We start from the raw sequence: 26,967 nt of genomic DNA, 5'->3' as shown, positions 1-26,967 counted from the left end.
TTGAAACCAGGCTTTGTTAAGATGCTACTAGCGAGTAAAGCCTCTAAAAGAACCATCACATTGAAATTGCTTTGCGCAGGCTTTTTGGGGCCAAGAGGTCAGGGCTCTAAGTGCTTCCCGGGGTTACGCTAACCCTCAACAGACCCTGTGACGGTATTCCCCATGCGGGCATCGTCTATGACTGAGTGAGCAGGGATTATTGCTCCCACACTGAGGGAGTGAAGGTTCAGCTCCACCCATGTTGTTAGCGTTCACTGTACTGTGAAACTGACAGTGAAATATGTACAACATGAGAAATACTGTCTATATTAAGAAGGAGAGCCTCAGTGTGATGGGGTTCTCCACAGGCTGTTGTTGAGCTTCGTCAAACTTTAAAATAGTTTCATTCAAATCTGGAACTTAGTATGTATTTTAAATGAATACATGCAGTTTTTAATTTGTACTTATTGTATTTGTTTATTGTCTTTGGATCATTTTTTACAGCCGGATGCCCCAGAAGTAATAAACTTGTAGAATCCCAGAAGGCGGCGGCGGCACGCTGTCGCAGAAACATCTCAAGGAATAAAGTCTGATGGAATAAAGTGTCCCTGCTTTCTTCAGGTTTGAGCAGCAGCTACACAATAAAACCAAAAAAGTCGCGGAAAGGAAATGAATTTTTAATTTCAATCCCTGGTTGAAAGTGATCAAGAACCCTGAGCTAAGCTGAACATCCTCTCTGTCGCTCCAGCTTTCGTTTCCACTCCCTGCACTTCCAGCAGCTGCTGTGGAGGATTAACCAGGAGACGCTGCTGTTGAAATCCCTGCCTCAAATTTGAAAGTAGCGATTTCCAGCCCGATTCTTATTGTCGCCCCTATTAGAAATCCCAACAGAATCCGGCCCCTCTTGTTAAGTGTACAGAGAGCTGACAGAATTACTCTTGTTACACTGAATCTTGTCAAGGGAGAAAATGGTAGTCTGCTGCCATCTACACCTGTGCTCTGCTCTCCTCTTTATTTCTGCCTCTTCTCTGCTTCACCACCCTGTTCTCCATCTCTGCCTCCACTTCACCAGCTGCCTCCTGCATACACTACTTCAGCCTCCTCTAAATCCACTTTTCCTACCATCTCCTCTATTCACGTCTGTATTTCTGTCACATGATATTTTTCTCGCTGCGTTCCTCCTCCGTCCTTCACTTTCAACATTTTCTCTTCCTTTATTTCAATTTCTCCCACCAGCCTCCCTGAACACAGTGTCTCCCTCCCTTCCCTTCCCTTTTCCCCTCCCAGTGGTGCTAAACATTCCTGTTCACACACATGAGAGTGAGAGCTAGCCCTCAGTGTCCACTTGTAACGGGAACACAAGAAATGCATTATTACCTCAGGCTTGGTGGAGCCCAGGCACAAGCAACATGGCAACAATCTCAGTGCAAACTGGCGCCCGGATGCTGCGGCACATGGCTGTCACATCAAAGGGACTTACACCAAAATTTAAATGCAAATTCTCTCCAAATTCAACTCATCCAATTATTTTTAATGCGTCGCTCAAGTCAGTTTCCTAAGTGTCTCTCTCAAAAGTCTGCTCGTAAATCCTTTCGAGGATGATGATTCATGTTTTATTCTGCCCTTCTGGAGACAACACTTAAAAGATTCAAGAGATAGATGTAAGGGAGCTACCCCAGACTCCCCGTACAGGCCCAGCGCAGACCCCGGACACATCCTAACAAAGCAACAGTGGAATCTTTTCAAGTGGGTGAGGAGGGGACATCTTCTAAACACATGCTGTTGGATGAGGCAGCTGAAAACTGCAATATGCATGCTGTGTGGATAACAAGGGGGGGGGGAGAAAAACAAACATGCAAAACTACAGTAGCTGCAACCCCCAAGCACCAAGCCATCCCCTGCCCAAACACACACACACACACACACACGCACACACACTCACACGCAGCATACTGTGGAAGCCAAAACACAGCATGCTTCTTATGAAGTCACGTCCAGCACGACCGTACGCTCCAAGTGACCGCAAGTAACGCGGGAGATGGAGTGGAAGTAACATCGACTGCAGCCTCCCAAAAACGTGCATGGTCACACACACACACACACACACACTCACACCCTTATGGTCATCAGTGGCCTGCTGACGCCGGGCCGGGCTGCACCTAGAGCGTAGCTTAGCAGCACACTCTGTCAGCATGTTAACTTATTGAACAGAGCTGTGTGTGTGTGCGTGTGTATGCTTGCGCATGGCCGTGTGCGTGCGCCAGTGTGTGTTAATGAGGGGCAGGCGGGGGGGGGCAGTTGCAGGCTGGAGGGAGTCTTGGCTCCCTCAGACCTGTTCTCTGGCTGTCTTCGCATGACCGGAGACACACTGTGACAGACACAGACAGACACACACACACCAAACTCAATGGAAGAAAACAGCCAGGCTCCTTGCCCTTGAACCGTCTCCTTGGAGGACGTTGACAATTTAGAGGAAATCTCTTGAGGAACCGCTCAGACCATGTGGGGCATTCATTAGGAGACATTTAACTTTTTGAGAGCCACAACTGTAAGGGACAACAAGGGGTGAAATAAGGCAGAAGATGGAGGGAATCTGGGTTAGCCACACAAGAACCCCCGCGAGAGGAGTCGAGAACGGAGGGATGGATGGAGGGATGGAGACTACTAAGCTGTGATTAAGGAAGAGCTACTGGTATTTAAGAGTTAAGCTTTGGATAGAGGGAGAGAGCTAAATAACATGCGGGAAAGAGAGAGAGAAAAAAGAGAGAAAGCTAGGGGCAGGAGTCTCTTCTCTGAGCAGGGGAGATCAGCGGCAGACTTGCGGAGGCTGAAAGACAACCTGGGAGAGATAAGGAGGATGAGGAGAGAGCATATGCTTACTGAGAGGATGAGAGATGCAATGAAAAGAGCAAACTGCAGCGAAACAGATAGCGAGAGGGAGATAAATCGAAAGAAAGAGAGGAGGGGAGAGCAGGGTAGGATAGGTTTGTATGTGTGACTAAGCAGCAGGATCGAAGATGAGGGGAGGAGAGGCAAGGAGAAGAGAGGACATCCATCCCTCTCGCTGCCTCCGGGAGCACAGGACAGGACTGAGGGCAAAGGACACGGCCACACAGACACACACTGGTGTGGATATACGTGTGTGTGTGTCATGCAGCTGTGGGGTAGAGAGGAGAAGGGGACCTGCTATGTAGCAGGTGCTGGCCATTTCACGCCTGTCGGCCCCTCTTAGCCCTGTTTGTCTACACACATTCACATTAGCCTCCACAGGTCTGCGTCGCACCTCCACCTGGAGTCATTCCACATCTTTCTCTCGCTCCGCTTTTCGACCGTCATCAACTCTTTCACTTCCACCAATACTGACTCACTTCTCACTTTCTCTCTGCCTTCTACCAACCCCGCTCTGACACTTGCCAGTTGCCTCAGTCACCTCTTAACTGCCGGCAAATTTAGCTCCCGTCTTATCCTCCTCCTCTTCTTCTGCCAGTGAGTAAGAGGGGAGTGGGAAGGAGGGAGGAGGTGGCAAAACGAGATGGAGGAAGGAGAGGACAGGGTATGGAAACTGTGGGAAGTTCAACACTGGAGGAGACCAAAGAGACCAGTGAGAAAAAAGGAGGAGAGAGGAGTTTGGTAATAAAGTAGAAAGGGGGGGATAAAGACGAATGGTGGAGTAAGGAGAGGAGCAGCCAGGAGCTGAAGCAGCAAAGGGTGACTGATCCGCTCTGAGAGGCTTGGAGACAGACAGACACACACGCCATGCAGAGAGATAGCGGAGGCCAATAGCAGAGGAGATAGGATGCAGTGGCACAAGATTCCCATGGGAGTTTTAAATGCCGTCAGCATCCGCTCTCTGCCTCCATCCCTCATGCATTTGCTCACTGCCTCCCTCCCTGAGTGTGAGGCTCGCAAGCTGGCACTGATTTATCCCGGTGCACGTTCCCCGGCTTTTTAAGTCTCAAAGCAGCGTCCTCAGTCTTCCCCCCCCCCTGCTCCGTGGATCTTTGTACCTTCCTTGCTTGTGCTACAGAAGCCAGTTACACTACTCTGCAGCGGTACAGAATGGCCCCAAAGGAGCAGTGACGCATGATGTGGCACCATAAGGAGCCAAGGGACTTGAAGAAAGATTGAGGGGGTTGGAGAGAAAGAAAGAAAAAAAAGGAGGGACTGAGCAAAAAGGACAAAAAAAGAAGGAAAATGAGGGCACGAAGTAGCTGGGTTGCTCTTAAAATGTAGCCACCAGAGAAATGCACTTTTTCCCCATTACAGGCGAGGTTTACCCCCATGTCAGCAGGAAATAACTTCCGGTTAAGTGCAGGCATGCGACAGCAGAGTGGATGGGGGATGTATTTTGTATGAGGTGAAATGAGTGAACCCTGTTGAGGGGGGGGGGGCAGCTTAAAAACTATGGAGGAACAGACGGGGGAGCAGAAGCATGGTGCGTTTTCCATCTTGACTGGCACCGTTCTGGATGGTTAAACTCAAAGACCTGAGGTGGTACAACAAGCTCTGCAGCACACAGACACATGTACCCACCTGAATGCATTCATATCACAAATATGAACCGGCAAACACACACAGACAGAGAAACAATCTGTTCTCTGTTTAACCCTGAAATCCATTCAATGCAAAGACACAATGTCGCTGTGAGTCAAGCGCATACTTTTCGTTTTGGAGCCTTATTTCAAAGACACTGACTCCGATGAACACTGCTCATTTGCTTTGCTTACGTCTCCTCTGTCATTACTGGTGGTCAAGGGTACAGCTGAGAAGCTACTCACTTGCTTTTGTGCTCTTGCAATCTGCCCTCTCAGAAAGCTGTGAGAAGGACCTTCTCTTTTGATATGCAACGCTCACAATGTGAACTACCACAAAAAACCTTGTGAAAAAAAAACTCGCTTCTTAAACGCTGTGTGATGTAGGAAGCAAAGAGGCAGACCTTGGGTAGTGCCGAGGCATAGAAACTTTGATAATACGGCTTTATTGAGCGCATGCAAAGAGAAACAGAGAAGTGACATGCATTCGTAATGGGCCGCGGTGAAGAAGAGACATGAAAGGTGAAGGAGAGACACCAAAAGTGCACAGAATTCATGCAGATCACACTCACTCTCTACCCACACACACACAGCTCAGACAGAGCAGCCGGAACCTCTAGCCCTAAACTACACACCCAAGACAGACCTCAGCACAGAGAGTGTGTGTGTGTGTTGTTTTCATGTGAGGTGGCACACCGTGTATCCCTGGGAAAGACATGAGAGCACCAGGAGAATGTGTAGCATGTGTGATGAGAGTGCGCTTGGTTCCAGTTCATCAGTTCAGAGGATATAAATGTTTTTTTATACAAGCCAGGGGAAGGTTTGGATGATGAACGGGACCCAGGCGAGTCACAAATGTGTTTTTCATTTCACTTGAAATGTTCACTGCCTTCCCTGACACGTTTAGTGTCTACAATTTGTCAGTGTTTTAGACCATTTGCGACTTGTGCAAATTACAATTCGTCTTGGTTTTAACCTACTCAGAGCAGCAGATGGGAGGATTTGTGGTGGCAGAAACAATTCAAACGCCAATTCATCAAACGACTGAAGTTCACTAAGAGAACACTTTCCTGTTGCTTGTTTCATGTGATGCATGTGTTGAACTCACAAGCAGGTTAAAGCGTTCATAATGTTATCTGACCTACATCTTTAGGATAGTTTCTGCACGTCATGTATTCTTACGTGTTTTCTTTTGTGTTCATGTTTGTGTCCTTGAACTCACCTCTGACCATGGCTGTGACCTGGTCCCGGCCGATCCCGATGCGGTTCTTGACCTCGCACACAAAAGTGGTGTTGACGGAGTCGTCCACTTTCAGCACCTTCAGCTCGTTTTCCTTGATCAGCACCGTGTCTGGCAACTCTCCTGACATACTGCGGAGTACGAGCACAAAGGGCGTGAGAAAGAGGAAGCAGGCCAAAAAAGGGGTTAAAAAAAGAGAATAGGATCGTAGTTTGTTTGACCTTGGGCACAATGGGAGCACGGATGAGACGGGTGTGCGTTAACAGAAATGTGCTGTATTGTACAATATCGTCGTATTCAACTAATCTTGATCGGCGGTGCAAAACTAATCACTTTCCCCCTTCCTCAAAAGGCAATCCATTATCACACAGTGGAGGGAAATGCGATGGGGACAGGAGGAAAATCAGAACTGCTGGATCAGGGCCCAAAGCCTCATCTCGCCCATTTCCCAAGTCCCAGACGTTCAGATTTTTTTTCAGGACTCTGTCAGTTATTTTAATAGCTGATAATACAGAAAAGGGGAAGAGAGAAAGTTATATTGTGTTTCTCATTATGCGAGGGTTAAATCTCGAGTCACGGAGTCCATTATGAGAAATTATACGCCTATCTCCATAATCAGAGCACAGGGCTGTAGTGGCAATAATAAAAGCGCTGATTACAGCTCTGTGGACCTGGGGATGAAGGGCAAGGCAGGGGAAAACAGAAAGAGAAAGAGACGACGGGAGAGAGACATGACGTGACAGAAAAATGTGCTGGATGTGCTGATGCTCACCTCTTCCAGTGGACAGAGAGCGGGACGGGGTTTCCGTTAGCCTGGCAGGTGAGTAGCACATTAGTACGACCTACGTACCAATTATTGTCATATCCCACTATAGTCACCCGGGGGGCATCTGGGGGGAGGACAGATGAATGGCAGAAGGGAGGAGGGAAAAAATAGCAGAGTCCAATTAATCAGGAGCAAAACGTATCATGTTAGAGCGTGAACAGCACAGGAATTCATGGACTAATAAGAGCTGGGTTGTGTGTGTGTGGTCTCTTACACTCTACTGCCAGCTTTAACGGGAAGCTGTCGGGTTTGACCTGCGTCCTGTGCGCCACCACGCAGCTGATGTCTTTTGCGTTGTCTGCTGAAGTGGGAACCATGCGGTACTCGCTGCTCACGGTCACGGTGTTGTCGGGGCCCGTCTTAGACACAGTGGTCGCGTTGCCACCGGCTGCGGTCACCCAGTCGATCTGCGCAGCGGGCCGGCCATCCACGGACTCGCATCTCGCCACAACAACCGGCTTAGTCCCGTCTACCACTGTTACGATGGAGGCAGAGTTCTGGGGCTTAGCTGATGGATGGATTGACGCAAGGATGGAGGGAGGAAGAGACACAGAGAGGCAGAGAGAAGATTAAAGGATGTCAAAGAGATAAAAATGGGAGTAAGACAGCTGAGGGAAAAGATAATGTGCATCATTATTGATAAACAATTTGAGTCACCAGCAGGGCAAAAGCAAATCCAGAAACCTCAGTCTCCCAGCAACCTTTGCCATCCCGCTCACCCCGTCTGTTTCCCTCATGAGAGCCAAACATTGATAAACAATTACAAGCACGAGTGCAAACACACCCAAACCCTATATCTTCTTTACCCCTGCCTCTCTTTCATTAATCTACTCCCTCTCTATCCAAATCACCCGCCATTGAAAAACAATTTCCTCTACTTGTAGTGCATTTCAATACACAAATTCTAAATCACTACATGATCCCGGGCATCCCCCACCCCCTCCACTCTACCTCGCTCCTCATAACTCCTCAATCGCCTTCTCTTGATACGAGTGTGGGATCAGAGGGAAGGGGGCAGCACAGGAGCTGACAGCAGGCATGACAAGCAGCCAGATCAATAGAGAGCCTGAGGGGAGGCAGGGAGGCAGGGAGGCAGGGAGGCAGGGAGGCATGATGCGTTGGGGAAGAGATTGGAGCAGAGGGACTGGTGCCGGGCCAAGGTTACACCAATGGTTCCATTGCATTAACAAGAACACAATTGATCTGACAATACCACTTATAACAGCAATTAAGCCTAGCTGGACATGCTTTTAACCCGCGCGCTACCTATGGGGGAGGATGAGAGCTAGAGATCTGACAGGGAGAGGTGGGCGGAGAGTGCTCTGCATTTTTATATATAGAAAGCAAGGCAAATATGCATGCACTCACTTTAGTCAGATGGGAGACAAATTTTAGGAACAACACTTAAAAGGACAGCTTACAAGCAACTTTCAATACCTCGGAGCAGAGAACTATGTTTTCTCGGGGGAAATCCATGAAAGGAAGTTTGACACAGTCGGCCAGTTTTCTTGTTATAAATTGCTTTGACAACTGCTGCCATTCATGGTGTGAAACTGGAAGTATGGGGGGGAAACCACCGGTCTTTCAGAACAGGTTAGTCAGGGTTGCATGGGGTTTTGATTTCTCTGTGCCCGAGATAAAAATTCAATTCGGGCTTGAAAAGAGGCGGAAATTTTACAAGGAACATTTAACACTGTTGCAAGTCCTCGAGAGGCGGAAACCTGTGGTGGGTTTGAACCCAGGAGCACATGTTGCTCAATAACAATTTCAACAGCTTGGGTGAGCAATAAAACCACAGCCCAATGTGGTGGATAATATTCATGTCAACAGAGCTCCTGTGTGTCTCATGAACTCGTGTGTGCCGTTCTTTTGCCGACATTTAACTCCAGCTTGGAGGAAGGACACGATGAAAACAAGGAGCAGCTTTCAAAGTTTACACTCATTCAGATAGGCCCAGTTTGACATGGATTGATTTTGATAATTACACACCCCTGTGACTAAAGGGTTGCAACTAACACTTATTTCTGTTGTGGATTGATCTTGCTTAATCGTTTACTCTGTGAATTTCATAACGTTCTGACGTTTCACAATTCCCCATGTCTCTAAAATGACGTCTTCTAAAAGCTTCTTTTGACAAACCAACAGATCACAACCTGCAACTGCTGTTTACAAGATGACATGAAGCAACAAATGCATACTCTTAAGAAGCTGCATCCGTTGACATCTTTGATAGAAAAATAACCAAAGTAATTAATAGCTTAACAAAGTATGGGGCTGTTCATGTTGTTTCATCGTTTAATCTATCAGTTGTTACGGCTCTGGTTGCCTTGTTACCTGGACATCTGCATCGTTGCAATCTATACATCCAGGGTGGACATACAGTAGGCCTTGTACTTTACTGTGTCACCCTTGAAATCTTTGTAGTTCATGTTCAAGTTTCCTGACCTCTACCTGCTCCTACTCAAGGAGCCATCCACTTCCCCCTCTCACAGACTCGATGGAAGCATCTGAATCAGCTGTTTCTACCACTTTCTTCCTCCTATCTTTCATCGTCTATGTTTGTATACACATTACACGGATCCTGTTAGTGACCTACCCAGCATGACCAAGTACGTGATGCCTTGCTCGTTGCCTCTGGGGTACGTCGCGTACTCGCAGATGTACTTCCCCTCGTCGTTCATCCTCACGTCGGTGATCTGGATGGAGGGACTGTCCAGGTTTGAGGATGCTTTGAAGCTGACTCTGCCCTTCACGGGGGAGTCGGGGTAGTTGGGATCAAAGTTGGGGTGAAACACGGCGATGTTGATCCGATCTCCCTCCTTGGGCTCGTAGATCCACGTAACCTGTGGCGGCAGAGGAAGCGGGGTCAGGTTTAGGGCTCATTTTGTATAAAGGTAAACATCCTTACTGGTTTACACAACGTGCACATGAAGTAAAGGATTTAGTTCATATTCTCCCGGCCAGATCTAACATTAAATACGATCCACGAGTCGAGCCAGCTGTTGTGCGTTTTTTATGCGTTCAGACTACAAGCATCAGCCGGCCCCGTCTCTATTCCCCATGTGGTTTGTTTAACAAATGTGAATCATGTGAATAATAAACCTTTAAAAAATGAAACAAAAAAATAAAAGGCGGTGATGGCGGCCACTGGGTCCACCCCGCAGTTGGCGTCACGTAACTGCGGTGATGCGAGCGACCGCGACAGCCCTGGTCAGGTAATTAGGATGCGTGCAGCGACCGAGAAAAACACCAGGCCTCGTTTATCACGGCGTTGATAAGCGACACTGAAGAGCGCTTTAAGACATCTGCATTTGTGTCTGTGTAAACTCCACGGGGCAGCGCGCGCAGCATCCCAATCAAAGAAGTGGAGCAGGTATGAATATGGATGCGAGTTTTTCAGGAGCGGTTCTCTCTCTCTCTCTCTTCAGCTTCTCTTCGTGGAAATGAGCTTGTGCACTTCCCACTTCATTGACATGCGACTAAGAAGTGTGCCAATTACCATTTTCAATCCCCTTAAGCAAAATGCAGCTTAGTATTGTTTGTTTGGAGTAATAAAACATTAAGCCTAAATGTGATAAAAACCTATTACTAGCCTTAGGATGATTTCTGCGGGTGATAATTTGTTAGATTATACTTTAATGTGGTCGGTAAACAAGGTACATGAACCTGGTTTATCATTTATTTCTATTTAAACTGCAAGGAAATAACTCTTCTCTACGTGATCACACACCTGCACAAACCGGTTGAAACATGATTAACATAAAAAAATAAAGCAGCCACATGTTTTGTCAAATATTAAACCGTGTATTTGCTTAGTGTCCAATGTCTGTTCCCAGTAATTGTGAAGCAAATTGTTGTTCCGAGCAATTTCAGCAAATTGTTCTGTGTCAAGTCAGCACAATGAGCTGCAATTTCAGGATGAAACAGACATTTTTATTACTATTTCATACCATAAACCCAGTTTAGAGCTGATGCGAGTGTGGCTGTATAAAGGTGTAATCAAATCCTAACTGGAAAAAGAAAGCAATTGTATCACGAGTGTGTGTGCGTGTGTGTATCTGACCATAGTGAGCTGAATCCCGGTGGCATCAGTGAAGGCACAGCGCAGGTTGACCGTCTGGCCGGGATATGACAACACCTCCGGCTCCACCTTCACCCGCTGACCCGACGCTCCTGGGGGAAAAAAAACAGAGAAACAGACATTAATTTCACTCGTTTCCTTCCTTCCTGTACGAGGAGAAGAGGAAGGGAAAGGGAGCAGGAGAACCGTGTTGGTACAAAGCCTCCTGATGATAAATGAGGACAGTGAGGAAGTGTCTGCTACAACAGAGGACAGCATTAGTGAACCCCGGCAAGTAGGCCGAGAGTCTGGTATCGCTGCGTGACTGCGTGTGGACGGAGAGGCCCAATTTTTTTTTAAAAAGGGACACGTGTTGAGGAAAAGGAAGAAGAGGAGAGCTAGTTCTCTTTTCCTCTTAGGTCATAAATCATCTGGATGCTTTTCTATAGCCTGCCATTTGCTGTGCCGACACATTCCTGTGTAACAGCAAAGAGTCAAAATAAATATGCTTTTCTTGGTGTGTTGTGTCAGTGGGTGTGTGAGAAACAGTGAGAGCGAGGGAGCTTTAGAACGACAATCTGTCCCTGTAAAAAAAAAAAAGTGTGCGTGTGTGTATGTGTGTGTGTAATCCAGGTCTCTGTGAAAATGTAATTACTTGTATGAGTAAGCGCGCATTAGTGTATGTCAGCAAGATGGCACCTGTTTTAAGTAAGACTGGATTACCTGCGGATACATAACTTCAAATGTCTGCAGCCGGGGCTACGAGTGCGAGTGTGTGTTTACCAGCATGCACACACACATACAAAAGCACAGACAATTTCCCCCAAAGACAAACAATTACTTGCAGAACTGGTTCCACCAGTTTGTGCTGAGCCAAAGCTGTTGTGTTGAAACTAATATGATCTGGAGGGCTAATGGAAAAAAAAAAAAAAAACACAGCACACATAGGCGAGGAGATAAGAGGAAAGGGCAGGGCTGTCTTTCTCCTTTGACGAGCAATAAACCCCACACCTCCTCCTCTCTGGGGAGATGTGAGGTATCAATACAGAAGAAGAGAAGAAGAGGGAGGACGGAGCAAAAGACTGAGTGGGAAAGTGGAGGAAAACAAGCCTTTCCTAGAATAACACCGGCTCTCCCAGGACCGGCCCAATTTGCAACCACAAAACAACCCCCTTGTAGCCACAGAGGGACCTGTGGACAACCACTAAGCAGCCCGTGGGAGCAGCAGAGAGCCGTGCTGGAAGGAAGAACTGCTCGCTCCTATTTCTCTATTCAGTGTGCTACTTTGGCATGGAAGTAAGCGAGACAATGATGCCAAATTGTGAAGTGATGATCAGATTAAAGGGAAGAAGAAAGAAAGGAAGTTTATGAAAGACTGTTGATTGTTTAAGAGTGTGTTTGTGTGTGTTTAAGTTATTAGAAAGACTGTTCATGTCTTTCTGTGTGTTTAAAGTTGGTGCTGTTGTGTATACGTGCGAATGTGTTCCTACTTTTTTAAAAGTAGTGTCTGTGTGTGTGTTTGCGTTTTTTTTACTTGTCAATGTCTTTTGATCATGCCAAGGCGTCATAACTTTTGCTGCTATAAGCTCACATTTAAAGTCCCCCTCCAGTGAAAATCAAGTGTCTAACCTTGTGAACATCTCTATGTGGTGTTTGTCAAGTGCTACAAGACACATCAGGGACAACATGAGCAGTCATCTCCATGGCTGGGCCTGTCTGCTTTTAAACTGCAGTGCACCAAGGACAGGCTGAACAACACGTTTTCAGATTGGCAGGTTTGAGGCGTCACAAACCTAAGGAGCCAATCACGTGAATGGACGGGGTGACGCTATGCGTATCATTATGTGTAACCTATGGCAACCACTTCTGCGATGTGCGAGCCAGCTGTAACCGTCATCGTGACTAACGTTAATGTTACTACTACTAATTACTACATTTCAGGCAAGCTAAGTTTCAACCATAGACTGTATAAAAAGATGACAAAACAGCTCCCTTAAAGTAAAGCCAAAACATTTTGAGTGCCCCGTGCTGATTGGCTGCAGTATTGATCATAAAGCCCGCCTCCTCAATGTTAACACGTGTCAAACTATAAAATCAAAATCAAAATAAATTTTTATTATAGTTAGTTCTTATCATGCCAATTTACATCCAAGTGTTTTTCTAAGATGTTTAGTTTTAATTAGTTATTATATAACAAATCACTACAGTCATTGAAGTTTCCATATCTATGAACGTTAACCTCAGACCAACACAAGAAGCTGTTCTGCTGTTAAACACGCCGACGTGTGAGATCTTTGACGGTTTTTCGGTAATTTAAGTGTGTTTTGGTCAGCGGAAGTGGCTACGGCGGCTCCACCCGCTGATCTCTACTGCACAGTTCTGGCTCCAAATGATGTCACCATCACAAGATGGCAGCGCCTGTCACGGGGGCTGTTTTGGCATCAATTCTGTACAATGAGAGCAGATGGAGACGCGTGGTCCATCTATATATACAGTCACTGGTTTCAACAAGTTGCCACTAAACGATGGCAGAGACGTGTTTTGTTTTCGTGACTGAGGGGGCGGTTGGAAATGTGCAGAGTGGGCGGGGACTATGCAGATGAGGGAGAAGGAGGAGATGCCTCAGGAGGATTTTTACAAATTAATTAAACGTATTTTGCTGAAAAGAAACCATATCAGACACATTTATTATTTCAAGCAGAGCATTTTATGTCTTAAAACATGGCTGGAGCTGCTCTTTAAGCATTCTCCTCATAAACAGAAGAGTTTCTCTACATCTGTTGTGTTCCCAAACTCACATTTTCTTGAAGAAACACAAAAGCATTCTGTTTGTCGACCTGCCTGAACTAGTCTGACTACCTACAGATTAGCTCTGGGAATGGGAGCTGCACTCCGCATGTAGGGAAGCTAAATAACAGGGATGAAGCGTTATTGAAACCCTTGATTACCAGTCTTCAAAGTGGTGTTATGGACCAAGTCAGCTTGACATGTCAGAGGTCATTACACAACATGGCACTGAAGATAATATACTCCCCCTCAGATTTCACATGCACTCATGCTCTGCTCTGATGTCCCCCCCTCTACACACACACACACACACATAATGAGGGGGCAGAGCAGAGCTGGACCTGTTGTCTGTCATTCTGAGGCAATAAGAGGAAAGCCAGCACAGGTCAACTCCTGCCAGAGCCGAGCTGAGAGGCAGACCGGCCTTATGAGACTCCATCGAGCCCCGGGGAAATGAATATTACACTCAAGACATACAAAGACTTGCACGCCCTCATCCTCCCCGATAGTCCCTAAACCCCAGCCCTGAAGACTCAGAGACTCAGTGTCATTAAGCAGAAGCGGGGAAGAAGAAGTTTGCGTGTGTATGCGTGTGCGCGGACACATGCTTTAGGATGTGCCGAGGCGAGGCGGCGTTTCAAACAGTAATAGTCGGTATAAATATTTAGAGAGCATTGGTCATATTAAACAGAAGAGAGCGAGACGGGAGGCAGAGGGAGACAGGAACTTAGGGAATTAGAGAATAAAAGACGGTTCAAGGGTAAGACTGAGAAGAAAGGAGGAGCGGCGGAGGGAGAGAGAGAGAGAGAGAGCGAGGGTTGGAGGGGAGGAGAGTGAGAACAGAAGCCCTGTGTCACCGCTGCTCTACTTTACAGTAGCGTCACTGCCTGCAGGTGACAAAACCAAACACCAGCACATGAACAAACAAATGTACGCACACGCAAACTGCCCTCTTCAACATCCTAAGCACTGTCACCTATCATTATGTCTTTAACACACACCCACACGCACACACACACACACACACACACACACATTATGCTGATGGCTCCGACAGCACTGCCATATTAACACAGAACTCTCTGATCCCCTGCCTGGTCACGCTGACATTTCCATATTTCCCACCATTCGTCTGTGAAGAGAAAAATGAATCAGGAAGGAAGGTGGAGGGAGGAAGTGTGCTAGGAGGATGGAAGGATGAAAAGGATGAGACGAGAGACAGCCTGGGAATGCCAAAGTGATGGAGGATGAGAGCAGGGGAGGAGGAAAAGGAGGGGGGGTGGGGGGGGTGTACGGAAAGTGGGGATGAAAGTGCGCGAAGAGAACGCGGTGCCAGGAATAGAGAATGAAAGAGGGAGCGAAAAGTGGTGAGAGAAGAGAGGAGAGGAGGAGGAGGATCTTGAAGAGGGGAGACTGTGTGAGCTATAAACAAGGTTAATAGGAGACATCTGAGGGACAAAAGGGAGAGACATTAGAGGAGAGGAATAAAAGGAAGTAGGTGAAAGGAAGACCAAAAGAGATGCGAAGGGAAGAGACTAAAAATGGAGAGGCGGCGGGGGTGGTAAAGGTGGAGAGAAGCAGAGCGAGAAGAGGCAGACGAGGGGAGAAGAGCGGGGAGGTGTGGAGCAGCGAGAGGCAGGATAGACTCCACACCTGACCTTGTGAGAAACACTGGGGCTGTGGATCGGGGGGGAGGAAACAGAAACAGTGAATGAGCCAGAGGAAGAAAAAAAAAATTGAAATCCTCATTTTCTCTGCAGACCGTTCGAGCCAGCCGCGGCTTATAAAACGAACATACGCTTATCGGCCTGCGTCGGCCTGCCATGCTGCCTGACTCCAACGCCTAATGGCATTCATGTCCTCCGCCTGATCCCCTCCATAGTGTAGAGAAAGCACAGCGTCAGGGGGGACGGGGGGGGGAGAGAGAGGCCATCACCTAAAATATCTAATGGCCTTCAGAGCTCACTGACTCTCGGCCATTTCATCAAGCTAGTGGCTACGCACTGTCAGGTGGGTAAGAATGAAGCTTCCCCATTCTCCATGTTCCTGAAGATTGCTTCCTCGCACACAATGTGTACGAGTGTGCGAGTGTGTGAGCGAGAGAGAAGTGGGTGTGTGTTTTCTCTGGCCTTTCTGCACACTGCCGTTTCAACGAGCATTTTGGGCTTTCATTATTCTTCGAGCTCCGTGCGAATTTCTCCATTTCCATTATTCTCTTGTTGTTGTTATTGTTGTGCCACCCCTCGCCCCTCCTTGAAGAATAATGGCTTTGATACAGGCGCTATGGAGTGCAGGGTGGAGCGTCAATACTCTGTCCTGATGGAGTCTGTCTCGTGCCTCTCTCAGACTTTTCTTCCTCAAACATAATCTGCTTCCTCTTAAAATGAGGAATTAAAAATGACTCCCAGCCCACCTTTCAAACTTGATGACTGGGCGTGCTGAGTGTTGCACCCCAGGGTGGCTCTGATGATGTAATGAAATGAGTATTTCTGATGACTGCGGGGCCCACTTTGGTCTGACTGCACAATGCAACAGAATGTTTGTGCAGACTTAGAGGCTTAATGACTGCATGACTAAAATCACCATCTGCAATCACACAAAAACTGTCCATTAAAAATGTGTTCGTCTTTGTGCATATGGACGGCTTTATATTTGTCAGCCTACAAAACACATGGTGCATCTTTAAGAGCCAGTTCGCTGATTTTCAACCTCAGTCCTATCATGCTATTATGTGGAGCTAATGCCATTATAATGCTCTGTGCTTTTGGAGGACGCTATCCGCTTCTCCAACGGGCCCTGGAAAACCTCTTACAGACTACGTTAAACGCGCCATCTGGCGGAGGCCACGGAGCTCGCTAAACTACACATCCTCAATCTAGGACCCCCGCCTCCGATGTCATGTCTCGTTCAAAATCATCAGGTTTGAACTGTAGACTGCAGACCTGAAGATTTTATAGTCGATCCACCGGTATATTCTCGTCGTATTTCAGATTCTGTACCGCTCTGAGCCGTTGCCTGCAGCGATCAATGTCCTTGTCTGGAAAATGGTAGTATGTCACTCCAGCGTCTCTCACTGGGCCGTTCCTTTCAGAAGGAGGGGTGCAATGCACGCTGGGTGTTGTAGGAATGTAGACAAAACCACGAGCTGTTTGTACAACTTTCTCCACAGCTATGGCGCCAATTTCAAATATTATTGCTTCCATCGATTACAAAGAACACCAGCTTTGACTGACTTGCTCCTTTAAACTACAAGATGCTATAAAATGTCTTGCTCATTATAAATGCTTGATCTTGTATTTTACATATTCACGACTTTGTTAAACAGTATCAAGGAGATAAAGAGGTTTAAAACTTCCCCTGTAACAAGAACCTGACTGTTGAATAAGGGTGATCTATCAGATCGTGTTTCTTCTTCTTTGTTCTAGAGTCGAGCTTTTATTCTTCATGCCTGCGTGTTTGTGTTCTGGCCTTGGATACAAGTGGTTTCTAAATGAGAGCTCTGCCAAATACCAGCCTTGTGAGTCTCCCAGTGTGCAATTTGGTTTTTTGTAGACATTGGTCGAGAGATGCCGATTCAATTCCGCGATTATTACGGGGGTTGTAGTTTTGCTCGGTGCAGCTTGTAAGCATTGGGACAGTGACACATTCTCCCGTTGTTTTGGCTCTCTGTGCACCAGCAAATGGACTTGAAATGAAACAATTACTGAGATTAAAGTGCCGAATCTCATCTCTAAAGGGTGTTTGAGAGTGTTTACTTCCATACTGTTAGCCTCCTGTGTGGGAGTCACAGCCATTTTTAAAGATAAGCATCCAATTTTTTGAGCAGAGAATGTGAACGTCCAAATGTTTCATAGCTAACCTCATGAAGAGCAACAGCTTGTGGCCACCACTCCTCCTCACTAAATCTTCAATACGGTTCCCTTTATCACTTTAGAAACCGTTATATTGCAGTTTCTTTGACTGATGCACCTGTAATTTGGCAGCGACTTTTCATCTCCCTGGAACTCTGTTTGTGCAGCTTTGAAAACTCATAAGAAAGGTCGATCAAACGCATATTAAAGCCGACACACACGATCTGACATTCTAGTTGAAATTGCCTGTGCAGCTGCCCTTATAACTCTGACTTCTGTGTGATGTTGCCATTACTGCATCCAAACCAAAACAGTGACACTAGCGAGGTTGCGTGTCATGTCCAAACTGCTGCTGGTGTGCACTAATAGCCGCTATCAGCTGGAGTCTGGAACTGCACCAACGTGGACCTGCTGTCTGCTGCTGCTACCCGACACTGTAGCTGCACCGGGTTCTCTGACCTTCATACACACACGGATGCAAATGCACATACAGCCACACAAACCTCCCATGAATGTGCGTACACCGCGCGTGCACGCACACAGCCGCTTAGACGTGGATTCTTTGGTATGCAGGGAGCGGAGTAGGAATGCAGCTTAGCTTTGACAGGCGAGGCGGTTTGACAAGCCAAGAATAAAACTAGGAAATGAAGACTTGAGATGTGTCTCGTCTTCTCATTGACCTTTCCTCCGGGCTCTCTGTAAGGGGCCAATCGATCGCACATGTGAAAGCTACATTTAGAACTAGCCACTGCTTATTATGGACTTCTCAGATGACATCCTGTTACAATCCATTGATGCTGTCGGCTTTCCTAGTGGGCGATTCCTGCTCGAAAGCACCTTGTTTGAAGAAGACGCCCACTTCAAAAGGCTATCGCATGATGCCAGCCCTCAAACATCACCATGGATGTCAATTAAAGAGTAAATGCAACAAAGACGAGCTGCTGTAAAGAAGGGTTGGGTGTTACAGCGAGGTTGCATGCAGGAGACACAGGAGGTAAAAAAGCAACCCTTGTGATGCAACAGGAGCAGAGAAAAAAAAGGTGCAAAAAAGAAGAGGGTGCTACATTTCACTTTGTTCACAGTGACATGATGAAACATTTGATAACTGACTCTGAACACAGACTGTGCAGAGAGAGAGGGTGAGTGGGGAGAAGCAGACACACAGGCAGAGATGAGGAAGGGAAGCAGAAAAGCATGAAATGTAACAGAAGGGGAGCGAAGGAGAAATAGGGGGTTCGGGAGGGAGGGACACGGGGAGACATGAGCAGGCTTCAAAGTGCCAAGGAGAAATGAACAGCTGGAGGAGAAATCTGCACAGGGAGGTGTGTGTGCGTGAGTTTGTGTTTGTGTACACATGCATCTGTATACTGATGCATATTCCTATTTAGTCGCCTGTTTATAACAAACATGCCCGAGGACTGCAGCGAATATCATTTGCAAAAATAAGCATTTGCCAATTCAATTAAGTGTATCTTCTTAATGAAAAAGGGCCCTGCAGGGAGGTTTACAAACCCTTAAAAAATATACAGTTTCATACTCTTAAAAATGTGAACACTTACACAAACCGTACGCACCCAAAGCTGGACGGTGACCTTAGACTCTCCTGAAGTCTATACAGTATGCATGAGCATCAGGACAAAGAAGAAACCGGCGAAGTAGAGGAATTCACAATGGGATCTCCTGGCCATTTAACAGCCGGGGCCCTGACATTAAATTACACACACACAACAGCCTGCACACACATCTCTCTCTCTCTCTCTTCCCCTATCTCCCACTCTCAGTTATGTACACACCACAAACAGAATATTTCAAGCCTAGCAAGCTCTGGCGGTCAAACATGTCTGAAAAAGGGAATCCTGTTAAGTTTTGAGAGGAACTTCAGGAACAGGAGTGATCCATCAAACACGCACAGTGGTTCCTTTTGTTTTACTGCAGCGTTATCACACCTTCTAACAGCGTGAACCTGAGAACCAAGAACACATTCGTGCTCAATCATTTAGCATCTGCCAGGCTAAGGGAAACGCATGCATAAGAGATAAAAATGATTTGCAAAGTAGTCAAAAAAAAAAAGGTGTGTGTATGTGTGTGTGCGTGCGGTCGAGGTGAAACAAAACACATTTTCACACATACAACTGAGAGGAGGTAAACCGTAACCACAGCTAGATAGGCACAGAAACACACACCGTCGCACACACACACACACACAGAGTGGAGAGGCCCTCCTCTCCACTAGGTGAATAATTCATCCCCTCCTCCTCCTCCTCCTCCTCCTCTTCTCTCATCTCTTCATTATTGATAAACACCAACATCTACACTGTACCTGACCCAGGAGAGAGGGGGGAAAGGGAGCGAGTGAGGGAAGGAGTGCGATGGTCGAAGAATAAAAGGAGCACTCTGGGACGTACAGGAATACAGCGGCCGTGTATAGTAGGTGTATAAAACACAGAAATGAAAAGTGCGAGTCCAGTTTTTTTTTCCTTTTATGGTGCGTGTTTTTATCTGGCGCGCGGCCCGTTTAGGGTCAGTAAAGTCTGCCTTGTAACATGCAGTTTACTGTGGGCAGGAAAGGACACAGCTCTCCTGAGCCAAACAAATAACTGCTTGCTTCTATACTGCCTCTCCACTGCTATCGCTTCAACCCACTGAATAAGTGACTGAATAACTTACTGGCTGGATGGCTGACAGACACCCGGCTCCCCTGCGGCTCCTGGCTCTGCTTTGTCTGCTCGGGCCCTGCACATCATTCTACCTCCACCACCCTCGCCTTCTCTCGGCATCGCTCACTTTTCTTTTTTTCCCTCTCTCTCTCTCTCTCTCTCTCTCTCTCTCTCTCTCTCTCTCTCTCCCTCTACGCAATAGCCCTGTCCTGTCTTTTCATTTTGGAATAAATCCTTTTCATCCCTCTGGCTCATTCTTCTCTTCCTTGACTAGTTTTTTTTTTTTTTTGACTCTGCTGGTTCTTTTTTTGTCTGACTTCTTCATTCTAACCCTGTGTGCCATCGCTCCTCATGGTAATTGTACCGGGCATGTTATTTTAGCCCTGCGTGGAATTTGTGGGGTTTGCAGTCAGTTTGCAAGTATAAAATGTAAATCTGAGGCTTTGGGAAAGTATTTTCTCAGACGGGTCTTGGGTCAGCGTCTGAGATATATCTTTATCTATTCACCATTATGCATGCTGAGGCCTTGTACCTCTTTATCGGCTCTAGCAGTAAGCTTACCTTGCAGTCTATGGCGGTGTGTGTGTGTGTTTGTGTGTGTGAAGCATCTCGCTTTGGAAAGTGAATTAAAGGATCAGTCACAAGTGCACAGCAAGCGAGAAGCACCAGGTACTTGTTCAGAAGTCCAAGGCAGGCTGCGTGTGTGTGTGTGCGTCTCTTTATATCTTTATCCATCATTTGGTGTTTGCGCATGTGTGTGCACATCCGTCCCTCACTGTGGCACTTGTTAACATAATGTGATTATGCGTCCTATTTTCGCCTCCCTAACAACACTCGGATGTGAGAGTCTATCGAGGTGTCAGAGAGGATATTTCTGGCTGGGTGTGATCCTTTTCCCCCAGAATTAAAAAACCAGAGCCGCCTGTTAAAGTGAGAGGAAATCCATGGCAACCACGCCCCCGGACCCAAACACAGCTGTGTTTCCAGGTTTTTTCGTCGACAACATTCACCTTTACTTCACCTTGGCGGTGGGAGGGGGGCTTCATTTCCCCAGCTGCTCTTCCCACAGTGTCAAGAGCTGCCAATCAGCCCACCATTGGTCAACAAGGCTGTCAAAAATGCAGCTCGTTCAAAGCCGAGGGGGGGGAGCGAGCAATCCAATTTATACCGCACATTAAAGGATTAAAAGGCAGTACAGTGATATGAGAGACTCTGTTATTAACAGAGTCAATCTGTCAGGAGGATCACACGCGCAGCATGTTACCGAATCAATGGCGGCCATATGGAAGACAGAAGGTCAGGCAAACAAACAAGGAGGTGCGTCCCAATATTATGATAAACGGATGACTGTGTCCATCACAACAGCCAGCAACAACCAGCTGGATTGCATTACTGAAGTCTGTGTAGGAGAGCAGGGGAAGAAGTCTGCAGGGAAGGATTGGAGAGGACAGGCAAGCTACGATCCAAAATTTGACACCCACCACTGCGGGGAAAGAAAAAAAAGTAGAGTGTGTCTGCTCTTGCAAAAGTATTGCTAACACAAGGGCAACAGTTGGGATTTATTTTGATTATGAGTCACAGTCCTAGAACATGGAGGTATATTTGCATAAATGTCAAAGATAAAGATGGCGGATAAGTCCACCTGCTTCAAAAAATACAACCGGGAAATGCTTTTTAAAGTAGATTCTTTTTTCTATATAAGGACAAACAAGAGCGCAAATGAGGCGGGAAGTGTGCAGCGATTAATAAACATCACCCGGAAAAGAGAACAAAAAGATAAGGGTGCCGAACAAAAGATAACCGAAGCAATTAAAAGCAGAAAGAAACCAGGCTGTGTGTATCAGAACGGCTGCATTGTTTGAGTCGCAGTTTCCTTCCCGCAGGTTTTTCTAGAGCTGAGAGGGCGGAGGTGAGCGGCCCATTGTCTCTGGGCCTCAATAGGAGGCAGGTAAAATGAAACTTCAACACACACCTCATACCATCTCTCCCATAAAGGAGGAGGGGAAAGGTGATACCGAGGAGGGAGGGGATGAAACGGGGATAGAAAGAGAAAGAGGAGAAAAGGATTGTACTGTAGTTTCTATGAAGGTACAATGGAGCAGAGGAGTAATAAACAGCATGAGGAGGTTGTTTGCAGATTTGTTTTCTTGGCCCCCCTCCACCACGTCCCTTTGTACTGAATGTTAAGATCAACTTTGATTATCCTCTGAAGGACAGTCACTATGACAACTTGCCTTGGGAACATGGTGTATTGTTTTGATGTTGATGGATGAATGAACAAGCAATAGACAAGCTGACGTACAGCTCAAGGAGACGGATCAAAGAGACAATGATGCATAACCTGATATTTCCTCTCAAGTCGACCTAATAAAAAGGAAGTACAGTGAGAAGGGTGTGGCGGCTGGTTACATGTCCACAGTCAAGGTCAAATATCTGCACGCAGCACAGCTCTTATCTAAGACTGTTCAAACTTCACAATAAATGAGTACGACAAAAGTAGTTATTTTTCTTGCAATTTACTCGTCACAAAGGATTCCTGTTTCGTTGTAATAAACTTCTCAAAGTGTGAGCAATACTCATTCAGTTGAAGTTCATTTACTTTACTGATAAGTTATTATAGCTCCATATAAAAGCGAAGGTCAGAAGAGCCAATAAAAGAGCCAGGAGGGGACGGGGAATAACGGCGCTGACTCATATCCAATTAATAAATACTTTACAGCGTTTAACTATCGCTGTGTGTACGTTCGATCTGCATGCGGTTGTCAACATGCATAATGCAACCAGTCTAATGTTATTCGTCTCTGCTCTCTGTCAGTTCAAACATAATTAGAAGAAACAATTTAATTTTTAAAAGTAGTTGCAAGAGCAGGAGAACAAAGTCTCCGATCATTCACTTTGCGGTTTCCCCTCAATACCAGTACGAACCCTGATTTTAGCTGCCGGCAGCTCAGCAGTCACGGTGATGCTACAATTGCTCTGCCTCCGAGAAGATTGAAGCCGCTTCCCAGAGATCATAACGAGGAGCGCGACAACAAACACACGAGCTGCAGGAGTCGTCCCCTATCAGGTCGTCATTACACCGGCTTGGAGCCGCCTTTGTTTACCATCTCCCCCCCTCAAGGCGCAGCGACAAATAAAAGGATTGAAAAGTGAGGAGCAGATAGATGGGGGTATGAACAGACAGAGATGGCCTCGCCATGCTCCAGTGACCAGCTTCAAGGACAGACGGGCCTCTTCAATATCACAGCCGCTGTGTAATTAGACAGTGCTCCGTCATGCACCAAAGAATCGCTCCTATTTGTGTCGTATTAAACGCAGCGTGGATTTCCCCTACTGCGCTTTGCCATTGAGACCTAATGCAGAAGGGGAGCAAAGGGGGGATTTGTACAAATTTAATTACATTCATAATTCGCTCATCTTTAGCTGTAATCACTCGGGGTTAACTTAAGTAAATCCACTTCTCAGCTAGCCACCCACGCCCTGTGTTGCCACAGTAAGCACAGTGTAACATCTGGGTTTTCAAGGGAATTTCATCGTCAGACTGAAACTCAAATGAAAGTAAACAGAGTTCTCGGTGTGCAGTGGTGAAATATTAACCGCTTTGGTTTGGAGCACTACAGCGCACATGTGTGTGTTGGTGTATGTGTGGCTGCCCGTGTTTGATACTGTGTCTCTGAGGCCACCTGCAGTGTCTCCAAAAGGCAGGGAAAAATCTGCTGCTGTATTATCGGGTGTGTGTCTTCTTTCAGTGTGTCTGCCTGTGTGTGTGTTTGGTGCACCTCACAGCCAAATCGCGGCACAGGCAGCCTTTTCGACAGAGAGGGAGAGGAGTGAAGCACATCAAACACAAGCCAACTAATCACAGACGCCGGCTAATTAGCGCAGTCCTCAAAGGGGAACCAGGAATGAGTGATGATTCCCCCTTATGAATTTCCCGATGACGCTGTGCCGTATGCCACCGCGAACACTCGCCGGTCTCAGGGAGGAGAGAGAGAGCGGAGGGTAAAGTGCACGGAGAGCCGCAGCTCATCTGGCCTTGTTTTAATCTTATCATCTGAGAGCGCAGGGTCAAAGTGGCGCTCGATATCTCTTATCAGTGTTTCGGTCATGTGTGCGGGACACACACAAGCACCATCACCGTCACACACACGGGACAAAGTTTTATCTGCACATCCGCAAATTAGGCTGCATGTAACGTTTCCCATTAGGGGATTTCTGGGGCGATTAAATCCCAAGCGCGGTGATATTCCAGCCTCCAGAGCGGAGCACAGGTTGATATTTCTGTGTGCCGGCTCTGAGTGATGATTAGCGGGCGGATCTGCCACACTGATCCCAGATTTCCACAAGATCAGAGGCCGAGCTTTGAGTGCGGCGGCAGCTTCAGCGGCAGCCAATTACAGATGTGACACGCACATGCGCGCTCATACACACACTCACACATTAGCCATGCCACACACACATACACACACACATGCACACGCCTGTCCAGGAACACAGTTCTCCCAGCTGAAGTCATCAAAGTGACGTAACCCCCCACCCACCACCACCACCACGTCCACCAACCCCTCTGCCTCTTCTCATCTCAGACAAGAGGACACCTGTCAGAGGACGCTCAGTTCAACAGCCAGCTAATCCTCACAGAGGCAGAGACGGAGAGAAAACAAGTGAACACAGAAAACCAATAAAGATTCTAATAAGTCGAACCCAAGAAGTGCAGGCCACTGAGGGGACTTAGCCTAAATAAAACCTACTTCATCATTCTGCGAGCGTCCCATTCTTCCTCTATACATCTCAACATCAAGCTAAACATAGATTTTCTAATTCTAGCTCTGGGCCCGGCTTCGAACGACGCTGTGTTGTTGTCCGTCCAAACAGTGACACAAACATACACACAGTTACTCTCATCTCGCTTCTTTCGGCAGATTTGTGCTGGAACAACACCCTCCCTCTGCCCTTTGCGACGCCGCCATCAACGGCCTGCAATTGTCTCCCGTGATTACAGTGTGACAGTTGGCAGACAAGCACGCGCAGACTCCAGACTTATTGTTAGGACTAAAATCCTAATGTGCTTTGAACGTTAACAGCTGCATCAGGAGAGATGAAAAGTGAAACGAATTGGTGAGGCCCGTCGGAGAAGACAAGGGGATGAAATATTAAATTAAATTTGCCAATTTACAGTCAAACAGCGGGGAACAAAAAGACATGTAGATAAATAAGAACATTAGAGACGTTAGAGGGGGGGAGGCGGAGGGAGATATGGCGAGCGGGCAAGGGAGGGGGGGGGTGGATGCTGCTGCAGAGCAGAGCAACAGCTGCTGAGCATCACATCTGCTCCAAGTGGAGTCATCAGCAAACAGACAGACTGGAACCGACCCACTGAGGCAAGCCCCAGGGAGAGAGAGGGATGGACAGAGGAAGAGAGGAACGCAGAGGGGGGGGGGGGGGGGGCTGAGGCGACGAGGGAGTGAGATGAGAAGGATACAATTAAAGAGATGGAGGGTGGTGGAAGATGAAAAAGAAGCTGGCAGAGCGCAGAAGCAGAGAGAGAGCAACCTGTTACTCTTTCCCATAAATGGAAGCGGTGGAGTCGCAGGGAGGGGCCGCCTGGTAGGTGGATTCGCAGGGAGAGGAAACTCGAATCACTCGTTTTCCTTCTCTTTTTCCCCGCCCCCTTCTCACCCCTTCCCTGACATCCTTCCTCAATCTCTCTCTCGCCCTCTTTCTCTTGGACGAGACTGACAGAACAAGAGAAGTCTGTGAGAGTAAAGATGAAAGGCCTCTAAGGGAGGTGTGTGCGTGTTGAGGGTGTGTGAAAGATGAATGAATGACCCCTCTTATCCCTCATCCCCCACTGCAGCCATACAGCCCTAACACAATAGCCAAAAAACATGAAACATACATACAACAGAGCAGAGGTCATGTGCATGTGTTTGCATGCATGTGTTCATTCATGCATGCGCTAGAAAAGGAGGCACTTCAAAACATGGCTCTAACAAGTCTGCCTCAGCATGAATATCATCTTGCGTCCCGTGGTTTGCACCTTCGCCCCGTGGAGAAGCACCCCGAGGAGAGGTAGGGACCCTGAGAAGTACACACTGTTCATTCATGATAGCAGCGGCTGGCAGCGAGGGCAACCCCGCAGCAGAGTAAGCGATGTCATTTGGCAGCAAATGAAGGGGAAAGAGCAAAGCAGTGCATGCTAGCTTCTCACAGCTAGCTCTAACATTAAGTTAGCTTAGGCGCGGTACAAAGCTCAGTTTGTGTCCCCGTCTCTGCATGGCGGAATAAACATAGCTGCTGCTTCACAGTTTCCTTTAGCTCGCCGTCTCCTTCCCTTTCATCTCTCCCTCCACTCCTCTGTTGTCACCCCCGCTGCCTGAAAGAACAATCTAGCGACGCAGCATGCCCTTCCAAAATATTTACTCACTCCGTATTGGCTGAATACAAAGACCATTCTCTTACTCCCTCTGATGTCTGACACTCAAACAAACCCCTGCAAACACATGCACTTGCTGACCGCACCTGCTCTCGATCACACTTCCCTCCCTCTCTACACGCCCTGCACGCCCGCACACACTCAGCGGGGACTCCTCCCTTCTTAAACCTTCCATCTGTTACATTCCTTCGACTGATCTCGAAGTTGGTGAAGTAAAAAAGCAACAGTAGTCACCCCACCTAGCCTGCGGCGGAGAGTGTATCTGCTGCTCACATCCTCACACACACATTCCTCTGATTCAATCCCCCCCCGACGCGGTCTTAACACCTTTTTCCTGTGCAGCTTGTGCCCTTCTTTCCTCTGTTCCTCTTTTCCCTATCTCAATCTGTCACCTTACATTCTCCCCTCGGTCCTCCTTAATCTTTCTTCCCCTTTCTGCAAACCAATTTTCAAAGCAGCTTTTCCAACTAATCCACACATTTTCTGTTTTTAGCAGGCAAACCCAAATATAAGTTCATTAACAATCAAGTGCCGAAATCGGTTGCGGCGTCGCAACAACACGCCGGCTTTTCCTGGCTGCGCGTTCATTAGCATATGTT

At 47.2% G+C, this 26,967-nt stretch overlaps 1 protein-coding gene across 3 annotated transcripts in view; it reads right to left on the bottom strand.

Moving 5' to 3' along the window:
• LOC138583686 (nectin-2) overlaps positions 1–26,967 on the bottom strand; it is an 80,230-nt gene that overhangs the window by 38,236 nt on the left and 15,027 nt on the right. For all 3 annotated transcript variants that reach the window (XM_069655643.1, XM_069655644.1, XM_069655642.1), the window contains exons 2-6: positions 10,641–10,750; positions 9,174–9,420; positions 6,792–7,085; positions 6,524–6,641; positions 5,734–5,882 (exon numbers count right to left, since the gene is read on the bottom strand). In XM_069655643.1, coding sequence (XP_069511744.1) covers positions 5,734–5,882; positions 6,524–6,641; positions 6,792–7,085; positions 9,174–9,420; positions 10,641–10,750 — 918 coding nt within the window. The remainder of the gene's footprint in view (positions 1–5,733; positions 5,883–6,523; positions 6,642–6,791; positions 7,086–9,173; positions 9,421–10,640; positions 10,751–26,967) is intronic.

Source organism: Semicossyphus pulcher, unplaced genomic scaffold (genome assembly GCF_022749685.1).
Source record: "Semicossyphus pulcher isolate SPU_LCO1_2020_fin unplaced genomic scaffold, fSemPul1.0.p SCAF_9, whole genome shotgun sequence".
Classification (NCBI taxonomy): Eukaryota; Metazoa; Chordata; class Actinopteri; order Labriformes; family Labridae; genus Semicossyphus; species Semicossyphus pulcher.
The sequence above is the reverse complement of the archived record's forward strand: the minus strand, read 5'-3'. Positions and strand labels throughout refer to the sequence as shown.